General features: G+C 40.5%; 1 protein-coding gene and 1 long non-coding RNA gene across 2 annotated transcripts in view; one reads left to right on the top strand and one right to left on the bottom strand.

Annotated features, from left to right (window-relative positions):
* btbd7 (BTB (POZ) domain containing 7) overlaps window positions 1-9,391 on the bottom strand; it is a 37,131-nt gene extending 27,740 nt beyond the window's left edge. Inside the window, exons 1-2 of the mRNA XM_034222004.1 lie at window positions 9,091-9,391; window positions 2,935-3,161 (exon numbers count right to left, since the gene is read on the bottom strand). Of these exons, the coding sequence (XP_034077895.1) occupies window positions 2,935-3,016 (82 nt within the window). The 5' untranslated portion in view covers window positions 3,017-3,161; window positions 9,091-9,391. The remainder of the gene's footprint in view (window positions 1-2,934; window positions 3,162-9,090) is intronic.
* Window positions 9,392-11,225: 1,834 nt separating this feature from the next.
* On the top strand, window positions 11,226-12,283 carry LOC117549889. Its single transcript, XR_004569541.1, has 2 exons — window positions 11,226-11,415; window positions 12,040-12,283. It is a non-coding gene; the product is annotated as an uncharacterized LOC117549889 (long non-coding RNA).
* The last annotated feature ends 177 nt before the right edge of the window (window positions 12,284-12,460 follow it).

Raw genomic sequence — 12,460 nt, 5'->3', positions numbered from 1 at the left:
GATTCTGTTTCTTTTAGGCCTGAAGGACGGAGAGGAACACTTCTTTTCACTGAAGTGTTCACTGTGGAAATAATGATAATGATGTCAAATTGAAAATAATGTTGGTTATGTCCCTAACCAATTACCTGACAGTTTTTGTTCCCCTCCCATTACAGGGTTTTGTTACACATGATTTCATGTGTAAAAAGGGGGAGTGAGTATAATGTATAAATCTGTAAAATTCACAATTTAAATTTTTCTTTTAAGGATTGAGCATTGAATGTAATTAACCTGCTCCATATCTGGAGATAAGATACTGTTTGATGAATGTTGAGATGTTTCTAAATATTGATTTGAATTATAACAGGTAACAAAGAAGCAGTGGCCAAGGGGCTACTGTGAAACCGAAGAAGTTGACCTGTGATAATTAAACAATTTTGTAATATTTTAACAGACATTAGAGTAACTGAGGTTTGAAATGTAGAAAGAACATATTACAGTTAAAGCTAAAACATAGTAGTGTATTGAGACAGAATTTAATTTAGACAACATCATGCAACTAGCCTGGTAAAGGAGTAAAAGCCATAGACTTTATTGTTTAGGTCATTATGGGGATATACATTTCATCTACATTTATAATAGAAAGACATTTGATGACAGTTTGTTGGAATTCTGTATTCATTTTTTCAGCGTGATAATATCTAAGCACTGACAGGTAGAAGCAGTATCACCAGGAAATCATTCACTTTGTTAGCATTGTGATTTTGGTTGTTTTTGAATCCATAACATTAGTGTGTTTCTTTACCAGAAACATTAGCAGTTCATATTATATTTGGATTTTAAATAGGATTTCATTTAAAAATAAACACGGATGCTTGTCAGAAATTCAGAGCTATTGAAATATGTTATTTAGTTCACCTAAAGATGTTTTATTTAGGTTTATTTAGTTGGCACAATCCAAGTATTAAGATTCTGAAGCTGCACTGGCAGATAGGAGGTCTACAATTAATTTGGAAAACCTGTTCACAGACGGCTGTTGTTTCAAGACACCCCACCAAGAGGCTCCAAGTGGGTCAAAACAGCTGAGCGTAGGCTTGAGGGAGTTGTATCAGATTTCTCCACACAGGTCGCTGGCGCCAAAAGGGGGACCCGAGAAGCACGAGGCCGACAGCAGAGTTCGTCTGGCTGAAAGTCATCAGGACAAAGTGGCTCAACCCCAGGCTGTCCGACCCCGACCGAGTGACCCAGCGGACCTCTTATGCCGTCTGCCTGGGAGGAAAGGGGGACAGCTCGTACCACGGGAGCCAGTGTGCGGCGGGGAAACCACCTACTAGGACCAGGGGACGACATCAGGACGGACGTGGCCCTGGCCGACGTGGACTACTCGGAAGCAGCAGACTGGAGGAGCAGGACCCTGGAGACATCTCTACAGCATCGACCCGGAAGCCGCCATCAGCGGGCCGGAGGACGAGGAGGAGGAAGACATCTCTCTAGCAGGCAGCCCAGAAGCTGCTGTCAGCGGATTGGGACACGGCAAGCCAGGACGGCACAGGGGACTTGTCGAGGCAGCAGAGGAGTCTACTTCACTCTGATCAGTTCTACCCGTGAAGGGAAAGCTGCATCTCCCCCTCCCTATTAGCTGTCCTTGTGGGCTATTCCTCCGGGGGGGGGGGGGGGGGGGGGGGGCTGATGATTCTAGCACTCAGCTATCATGGTTTCTTCACTGCCATGGAAAGTGGTGTTCTGTCTCCATGAAGGTTTCAAGTACTCTAAATACCAGCTTCGGATGGATTTACGGACACAGTAGAAAAGAATGACAGTGGGTATATTTCAAAATGCCTTGTCTAAGTTTATCTCTGGAGAAGGAGATAAAAAGGGGGATTTGTAGAGTTATATTTGTATTTATTCATGTTAGCAAACTGTGGATAAGCTTAAAATGAGAATAATTTGGGTAAAACTGTGAGCTGGATTTGGGGCCTGTTGACATGTGTTTTTGAGGACAAAGGAAGATGGGGGAAGGTGAGAGCATGTCCTGATTTGCATTCAACTTAGATCTAGCTACCGTGTTTGTGATGTTAAGAGAGGTCTCTTGGGTTTCTCTGGTGGTTATCAATAGTAGCAGTTAAGTGAATACTGTTCAAACAATACCTGTGTTTGTGTTTTATATTGATTTCTCTGTTTTATCCTTTCATAAATGTAAGGACTACAAATGGCTATAAACATTCTGGGCTGGTTGGAGTAAACAGGGTTTTATTGCTCTGTGGGGGAGGTGTAGGTATGCAGGCCTTGAGACCTTTTGTTGGAAAGTGAGCCTGTTTGGTTTCCTGCTGGCCAGCGTTGCGTCTCCCAATGAGATGACCTGAAAAGATGACCAGCTGACCTAACACCAAACCCCTCCTTCTTACTCTGGTATATATCCGGTGGATCCCTGGCGTTCGGCCTCTTCTTCACATGCTGCCCTCGGGTGAAAGTAGCTCTGCAGTATGCGAACCAGTGCAGGAGTAAGCCGGCATTACTCCTTAAGCATTACAATATAACTGTAATATATCATGTTGTATTGTAATGATTGTATTGCATTGTCATATTGCCATTAAAGTAGATTATTGTTAACGGTTACTTTGTAGATATGGATTCCTTCCTGTATTATAACCAGCTTCATAGGAACGCGCGGAGATTTGAAAAGCGGACCAGTTATCCCTCCAAATCTCCAACAAGATCTATCCACCTTGAGACCCGTTATCGTTTGCGGGGTCCGTTTCCGCGATTACGTGTCGGCCTCGTGTGAAAAGTAAAGTAACAGATACAACCCGTTTTGTCCTCGTGTAAACGGCACCTTAACAGAGATATTTTATCATTTGTTGGCTGAAAACACAGAATCATCTATCAGAGTGGTCTTTGTTAACAGTGCAACCCATCATAACGCTCTTAATTAAATAAGATAGATAAAATACCAACCTATAAAAGTCTGCTGTGCCTGTGCATTTCCCCCTATGCGTGGGGAGCATGAGTGTGGATAGCTGGAACCATTGGCACCCATCCTCACTTCTCTTCACTTGCTATTTGGGGTCCCCCCTCTTGCTGAGTCATTCTGCTCAGACAACGTATTCCTCTCAATCCTTAGTCGTGGGTCAGGCACGGATCCTCTGAAGTGGCTTCAGAGCCCCAGGCCCAGCCTGCCATACCTGGAGGAAGAAACATGAAAGAGCACAGAGAGAACAGTAAGAGAGATGATGAAGTCAAAGAGTGAAGGCCTTTTAAAATGTTGCGTTTTGACTGTTTGGACTCTGTCAAAAGATAATGAATAGCCAGGGGCGTCAATGTTAAGCGAGCGGAACAAAAGGACATCTATTACAATCTATCGCACTGTTTCAGCCACATTGATTAAAGCGCTATCATGAATCAATTCTGCCATGGCAATTTTGAAAGGCCTGAAATGCAAAATAAATATGATGAGGAGGCCTTTTTAGAGTGACAGTCTTGAGGACTTTGTGTTCAGGCTTTGTTGTATCTTTAATCTTCAATGGTGACTTGTGTTAACAGAGACTTCCTTTGTTCAGCCCTCAGGAAACTCAGGAGGCAGTGGCAGTCAACAACAAATCTAATGCAGATTAGGGCTGAACGATATATCGTGTCATGGCGATAACCGCGATATTTACATCGCAGGGACGTGCGATTTTATTCATTTTTTTTAGGACGTGCGATAGATATTAAGTAGGTAAATTAACTCAAACACGTCATGTTACAATTATTTTGCTGCTTGCTACAAAAGGAAAACTTGCGCGATCACAGCGGGCCCCGCCCCGCTAGTTTGCAGACCATCAAAACACCGGTAAAAAATGAGCGAGGCACAGGAGGACAATACCGGCGAGAATGAAGATTTACTTCCAAAAAGAAAAGCAACATCTGCCATCTGGAACTATTTTGGATACAAAAAGGTTCTTCTCTTCTTCATTCACAGATGAACCCCCTTATTTGAGGGTAAGCAACATGCATTATCATGACATGTTAGATCATGATGAGTCAACCTGTTAAGATCCAGATGTCCGTGACTAAAATCCTTCATCCGGTTAAATATAGTTAAAAAAAACGCAATATATATGGCAGGGGAAAAAAATATATCGCAATGTTTTTTTCAATATCGTGCAGCCCTAATGAAGAAGGTAGGTCAAAAGGAAGGTACAACACACTCTGCATATACTCCCTATCACACTCTTATTTAACATTCCAATTAGAAATGCGGAGGTTTTTCCAGGTCTATGTGCATTCAGAGTATAATTATACAGAACATTAAGGAAAATTCATTGACCAGGGCCATATCAATTTGAGCCAGGCAGCTTAGTTTTACATTCTCATTTAATTACTATTGAAATATCTCTAAGCTAACTTTCAAGCTATGGATCTGTAGTCTGATCACGTCAGTACAGTCAGAAAACTCAGTGAAACTCTTTTCAATGTGAAAATAAATGTAGTGCATTATGTGAGAAAGAGAAGGTCAATATGACAATATATATTATAATGTGATACAAATATGTCAGAGATGTTGCCATGCAGCAGTGGTAGCTTTGCCATTAAAACTTATAGTTGCATTAGGCCATTGTGTGCATGTTGCCTATTGAATATGTAATATGTTTTTGGCATCAATGGGATGAAATACTTTGACTTGTAGGGATTTAATTAATTGCATTTAGCCAAACAAAAAGACATTGCCGTCTGTTTTTTTTGTCCAATTAACAATTTTCCTCCAAGCTTTCTTCAAAGATGACATTTTCTACAATTTACTGTAGGAAAGCAGATGCAAATTATTCAAATGAATGATGGCTGAATTCCATTTAGCTACAGCTTCAGTTGAGTAACTACTTCTATAGGACAAAATATTTTATTAGTGTTTTCTCATTGATATGGTTTGGTCAAATCAAAAATGTGAGCGAGAGAGGTCAACTGCAGCAAATAGCTACATATCTCAGCACCAGTCAAATGAAAGGCACTTGCAATAACCTTTCTGCTCTCTTCTATGTACTGGCCCTGGCTCCGCAGAAAACAGGGCACCTCATTAGCTAAGCGCACCATCAGGCTATTAATTACAAACTGAGTCTAGGTTTATTTTTAAGAGCAAGCCCATTGGAGATCAAAACTATTTTGATTGTTTTCCAAACCAGAGGGACAATTTCTCAATTGTTCAACGCCACTTACATCTCGGGTAACTTTGAATAAATATGCTCATATGTGCCCATGATCAAGAGACTTGGAAATGTAATTCTCTTAGCTCTGACCTCTACATAACTACATATAAAAACAGTGATATATATGTTCACATTTCATCTGTTTTTCATGCCAGACGGAGAACTTGAGTGTGATGGGAAATCTGTTTTATCTCAGCCTGCTAGTTTTTCCTGCCTACCATACCAATAAATCATGGTGTCTGCCCCGGTAGAACAGCACAGCCCAGCCTCCCAAGGGTTCAATGGAAAACCACAGCCTCTTACTCCACACTCACAAACAGTCACCAGGCAGGCAGTCACACTGGAGCACTCCAATAAAAATGTTGGTTGATCTTTATTCCATTAGACCGCTTTAAATAAGCTCCATCTTCACAGGGAATTCATTTGGACAAAATTAGACATTTTATTTGAATATGTAGGAGAGGAAGAAGCCCTTGAGATATATACCGCCTTGTTTAGAAAGGGGGTAGAGGGGTGGGTTCCTCAAAGGAGCACAGCAGAGGCGGAATAAAGCAAAGCAACCAGCACATCAATCGAACAATACACTGACTCCCGGTTTTAACTCATTCAAATGAGTGAACCAAATGTAACTTTAGCTGCAGTGCAGAATTCTAAAAGCATAATTTAAGACAGCCATTTCCTTCAGACGTGCACTGTTCAACATGAAGCATCTCTGACATAAACTCTGTGATTTCGACACTTTCCTGTAGTTTAGACTGAAACAGTGTGCTGCTCTGTTGGGCTCGGGCGGGGGGCAGTTCCACAGGGCAGACACCGGCCGAGCTGGACTATATGTCCCTAATGAGAGGTGACAGCAGACACTCCCTGCCCCCACCTATCTCTCTCTACATACACAAAGACATATGCAAGGGCTCACCTTGCCTCAGACACTTGGATCATTTTCTTTTATTTAAATTAGCCACTTGCACAGGTTTAAAAGACAGAATCCCAGACTCCCACAGAACATTACTATACAAAACTGCTTGGCACAAGAAAAGGTCCGATGTATTATTCAAATGACAGTCAGGGCACTTTATCAATCATTTATGTAGATTTCCTCATCATGGCAAAAGAAGGGGGAAGCAGTAGGTATCTGGTTCTCATTTCCTGTCTGAAACCCCAAAAATTCAGGAGCATGTTCTTATTATTTCAAAGCAGGTTTTTACCGGCCATCCAGAGCTCTGCTAATGAAACACACAGCCAATATGTTGAATCAAAGTGACAGCTGTAATGAAGCTAGGGCAGCATGACAAGTCTTCAGCAATCAAAAGTAATGTGGAAAATGACTTGGGCAGTGTAGCAGATGATTGAGAATTTTATATTTCTTGTCTTTCCGATTATTGTAGAGTAGTTGTCCCATTGATTTGCTCAAATGGCACAAAGACACCTAGGTGATGTGCTCTCCATTGGTCCCACTGTGAGTTCTATGAATGAAATGATGTAATCACCACCTTTTGACAGTAATCTTTGTTAGGCTCAATGACACAGCCACTAATCTTACAAAGAGGAGCAATCACTGTGCCAATATCACATTCAGGTCTGCCTGAAAGAGCAGCAACTGTAGAAATACATCCCCTCAAAGCACTATTTTAAAATTACACAGTAGCTGTAAAGTGCAATAAATGTGTCAGAGCTCTTAAATACACAGTTTGATATAATTTAATTAAAAAGGGGATTTGTATTAGTCCACTGTTGGCTTGTCCCAGCCATCACACTGATCCTAGGAGAAGTGTAGATAATTTATGTTGTGGCCCAGCATACAACTATACAGAAGAAATGCAGGAAATATGTCAACTAATCCATTGTTAGCAATTCAGATGATATGTTTAGAGGTATATCAGAAAAAGGAAGGTTTTGCTGACAGTAAAGCTTTTAAATGACATGTACGGTTAGAAAATAGAGCGTCAGATATTCCTTTTAGACTGTTTGGATATTTGATACAATCAGAAGGGGACATTTTAGGCAATGCAGCAGTGAGCTGGAACCTTCTGCCGGAGTGACCTCCACCGTATTGATGTGTCCGTATACATCTCGCAACAACGTGTGTAAGGGAATATGGACTGCATGTGGATACAAAAATAAAACAGAATAAATGACTCTCTCTAAATGAAATAATGATGTGATATGTTGTCTGAAATGACACAATTCAGCAGCCCTTTAACTTGCAATCAGAATTACAGTTAATCAGGCCATTCAACTGATTACAGACTCTCTACCAGGAGAGCTACAGGAAACTACAGGAGTCAGAACGGACTAGAAAACAGCAACACACTGAAATGACAGACAGACAGAGGAAACAAAAGTCTCCACAGTGATGACTCATGGTGGGCAGCCTCGGGATTAGCCAGTCAACCAACAATATGAACCCTAGTGATGAATATTTACCATTTCACAGACTATGTTCTCAGCTGATAGTATCTTTTTTGCTCTGCAGGCCATTGTAAGAACATAAAAAAGAGGGCTTCACACATGAAATTGTATCAGCCTTAACAACGTATTTTCTTTAAGACCTTTGGGTTAACACGAGGCCACCTAAAGTGACAACAACTGAACGGATGAATGACATTCTGAGGAAAACAAACAAACAGGGCCATCTTTTAAATAAATAAATGTTAAGTTAGCACACACTAATGACTATATAAACACAGCCTGGCGGTCAACCTCAAAAGAATGAATGGCAGCCTGGGTAACAATGAGTGCTCATTTTAAGTGAGTTGTCAATGCTCCTTGTTGAGTTCTCCATCCAACTGGCCAGGGTAAACAACACTCAGGCCAAAGTCCAGCTCATTCAGTCACTCTGTGGCGAGTACTTGCAGGTTTGCAGCCTTTCATGCTTGTCATTGACTTCTGAGCATGTAAGTGCAATAATTACATGTCATTATATTGCCCTGGAGCACTGACACAAATACTTAACCTGGTAAAATGACAACCCTATATGCTGCAGAGCGCAGTGAATGCACCTTTTCCAAATGAAAAGACAGAGTGATACACAGGTTGTCTTTCAGAGGGAGGCAGGGTGTACAGAATGCTGAGTCCAGCACGAATGTCAGTGAGATTACCACAGGATTACCACAGTGTGCATATGGCTCTTCAGCAATTAAATAGATGGTGGAATTTACATATATTATACACCTTGTTAAAGAAAAAACAGTAAGATTGGAATATGTTGTTGGCTCAGGCAAATAATAAACTATAAACAAAACAGAATACCTACAACCTGACCTTCAAGTATAAACTGGATATTTGACTACTGGAAATTATTATATGACTCTGATATCAATAAAACATTTTCCACAAGTATGCTATAGATTGCAATTAATGGCAGGCCACATTGTTGCCATAGCACAACCTATCAACAACTATCTGACACAGAGGCAATAAACAGCAACATGTAGGTGTATCTGCAGAGTTAAAATGTACATTCATCCCGAACTTTTCCATCTACCAAGCCTCACAAAAACGGAGGAAGTGTTCCCCTCTGTAAGCAGTACAGAAAATAATCATTTGCGATGGCTTTGTTAGCCATACGTTTACGCGGAGCTATTGTTGCTCTTTGGCTATCGGGGGGCTATCGGTGCCCAGCGGAAGCCCTAGTTAAAAGTGCTTGTACGAGGAAAAACCAAGTGGGTTGTTTGCCTCAGCTGATAAAAAAGGGAAGTAATGTCCAAATATTTGGCGACAGCCTGGCGAGAGGAGTCATATTCACCTCAGCCCTGTAATTAGTAGCATATCCTAGGAGGCTAGGGTTAGCTATCTCTGCTCTGTGTCGCTTTGACTTTACCGTTAACGTTCTCCATCGGAAACAGAAATGTACTTCGAGCAGGATGCAATGCAACTGTTTAGAAATATTTTTTACCAGAAAGTGGAGAGCTTCGTGGGCATTTTTTTTTACCTTCGTATCACCTCGTAGTTCAGACAGTACTCCGACCCAAGTTGTCCCTGGCAGAGAGAGAAAAAAATGCAGCTCAACACCTTCTTTTTCCAACTCTGCTCATTACGCACGGCTCGACGTCAACGTCCACATTTGATCCCTAATATGCGACCATTTCCACTTGCATCGACTTTCTTGCGAATTTCCAGCAATTACCTAGACTAAAAACTACACCAAAGCCATTTTTATTTTCGGTTCGGTATTTCCCCATGGTAGCACAACGCCTTTTTGGGTGGTTGTGATGGCCTATCCCAGCGCTAACCATTTCAAGATAGCCAGATTATGAAATGGTGCTTCCGGTCAGACTTTCAAAATAAAACATGGAATGTAACCATTTTGAATGTGTACAACAACAACTTTATCTGATAACAGCCATTTATATCTATTTAAACCCTTTAACTAATGCAATTTTACCAGTTATATTTTTGTTAAGATTATTACAAGTCAGTCTTGGTAGTCTAGGCAAGCCTGTCCTGCGCCTTTATTTGCTTTATATTTGGAGGCCAAATACCTTTCTTTCCTGTATCTTCTTCAGCTTGACAGGTTCTCAATCGCTGTACGGAGACTGGTCAAGAGGCCCGTCAGTACTCCGAGCCCTTTGTGCAATAACACAATTGCGAGTGCCCCCTAGTGGTGTATTTGCGGCAATGAGGATTATTGGAGCTTCGTATCATTATCAAGATGTCTTTTAAATATTTTTACAGTTACATTTCACATTAACATTCCTAATGTGTCCCAGTTTATTTGCTGTTGTTATATGTGAATAACATCACATACATCTCAGAGAAAATACCCTGTTGCCTAGCAATGCAATTCCGTTAAAACGGTATATAAATCTTCCATTACGTTTCCCCGTAGATAAGGATGTGGGTTTTTAGGTAGGGGGCAACATAACCAGTGGAAGCCTACTTAAAATATCATTAATATAAATTAAACATATTGTTAACTTTTAGCTATGTCATGGTGGCTTCAACATGAATTTGGCCATGAAAATGTGTCACTTTACACTTAAAAAAAAACACATGATCGACCCATTACTGGTTGAAATTAAATGGTATAATATCGTATTGTCATTTGATTGAAGTTCGTTGAGCGTCCTGTTGAGGGCGACACATTACATATAATGTTGTCCAAAACGTGTTTGGCACCCAGTGTAGGCTATAACCAAGGCCAGCTTTCCTTTTGAATTATTTTAAGCCTATGGCCACCATGGTCTTTTTTGCAGTTTTTCTGCAAACACGAGCCGATTTGCATTCAAACGCCCCGTCAAATTTGACATAATAACATAAACGTGAAGTGACACTGAATAAGAAATCTGGAAAAATGTAACTGAAAGGGACTCCTGAAAAACCAAAGACAGGCTGTGAATATCTTTATACTCACCGGTCTGCATGCTCTCACATTAATAATTAAGGATCCTAAGCACTTTAATCAAATGGTAGCCCTATTGTAAGCTGGCAAGTCAAGGCAATGTTGTTTATTAAGACAATTGAGTGACCCTATGTTTACATTGTGGTGTGTTATTGTAGATAATGCACTTAATAATGTACTTTTTAAGCTTCTTGCATTTGTTATGTTTTACCCTATGGATCAGGTTTAATGCTAACACAGTATTTAATATATTTAATTGTGAGTATATGTCATCATTTACTTCAGATAAATGAATGTGCTTGTCTACTTTATGATTTCCCATCATGTAATGTTAGAGTTTTGGCATTTCTATTTTATACTTGATGTCAAAAATAGTTATTTAACAAGATACTGGTACTTATTCAAACTCTAAATCTTGGCAGATTGTAGTTTACTTGTTAAAAAAATACCCACTCTACTGGAAACAACATATACATTGAAGATTTTGAATTAATGTTGGATCAGTGGAATATGTTGACTTACTGAACAACTACTCCAATTCTTTATAGTCAAAAATTGATTATAATGTTGATCCCTACTATCCTTTTTCTCTCATAGGCGAGGCCAGATTTCTTATCCTGATGAGAGGTTGCTCAGTAGCCTATGTTTACATGAAGGTCTTTGGACCATGGAAGTAACTCCTCCCAGGAACAGTGATGGGAATTAGATGAAAACAGTTAGTATCTCACAGGACATGAGAAAACATTTCCACAGAAAAACTACTGTTTTCCAGTCGTGGCAAGTGACTCTGTGAGCGTTAAGATGTTTTCCCTTCTCAGGAGACCAATACTGACCTGGCCCAGGCGGATGAAAGCCATTCTGCAAAATCAGAGGTCAATCTACAGCAAACCGCCGAAGGACAAGATCGGGCCAGGGGTAGGACTGATTTTTTTTGTTAGACGTATGATATAGTTGAATTGAAAGGCAAACCAGATTGTTTGACTGTAAACTACAATCAATTAAAATATAAGTATGATGTTGGCACACAAACAGTGAAACTGTCTTGGAGAGTCAGTATCTGTTGTATTTCACTGTATTTCCCTTAATGCGAGGAATTCAAGCAAACTGTATTCCCAAGTCTGCAGAGTGGGGGGGATGTTTTATTCATTTCTTATCCATAAGTCAGTATGAAACTCTGGCCTCTGTAAAGGGATCCTATGATGGAACTGCAACATAGCGGCCAATGTTTATGCCACTATAAATCTGTTGATCTGTCCTCTGGGACATACACTTGGGCTTTTACAAAGCTTGGCTCATGGTTAGGAATACCAGAGTGCAGAGGGACAAAGGGAATACCATGGAAGGATGATATAAATGCAGTCTGCTGTTAAATCACCTGGTGAGTCACTAAGTTTGGGACCTTCTGTTGTGGACACAGGTGTTCAATCCCCACAACCTGTAGATGATGACGTTTGGGAGCTATACAACAGTGCCTTGATATGTGTACTAAAACTCCTTCCTCATGCATTTCTTTTTATTTTCTCATGGACTTTCTTACAGCAATCTTTACTTGCTCTCTGTGCGTTTGCTATGACTCTCTTGGCCCCCGCTGGATGGATCATGCATCATATCCCAGAATACAAGCAAAGATCATCTCAACAACCCTGACTTCTGCAAGAGCTCTGCATTCAGGAAGACACCTGTGCACTATTATTGTTTGTGGATTTTCCAATGTGTAAAATGCTATTAAGGAATGTAAAACGTTATAATGAGACAGTTTCCCTGTATAAAGACTTTGATGTGATCTCTGCCATTGATTGTTTTTTTTTCTAAGACATGCAATCTGAAAGCCAATTAGTTGACTGCTGTGATTACTGCAGTGTTTGGAAAAGCTTAATATTTGCTTCATAGCATAAACTTCTCAAGCAATAAGAAGTAGGGGTCATTCCAGGGTGCAGTGACAGGATGTTGCTCTTAATCA

Source organism: Gymnodraco acuticeps, unplaced genomic scaffold, assembly GCF_902827175.1.
Source record: "Gymnodraco acuticeps unplaced genomic scaffold, fGymAcu1.1, whole genome shotgun sequence".
In the NCBI taxonomy this organism is placed as follows: domain Eukaryota; kingdom Metazoa; phylum Chordata; class Actinopteri; order Perciformes; family Bathydraconidae; genus Gymnodraco; species Gymnodraco acuticeps.
The sequence above is the reverse complement of the archived record's forward strand: the minus strand, read 5'-3'. Positions and strand labels throughout refer to the sequence as shown.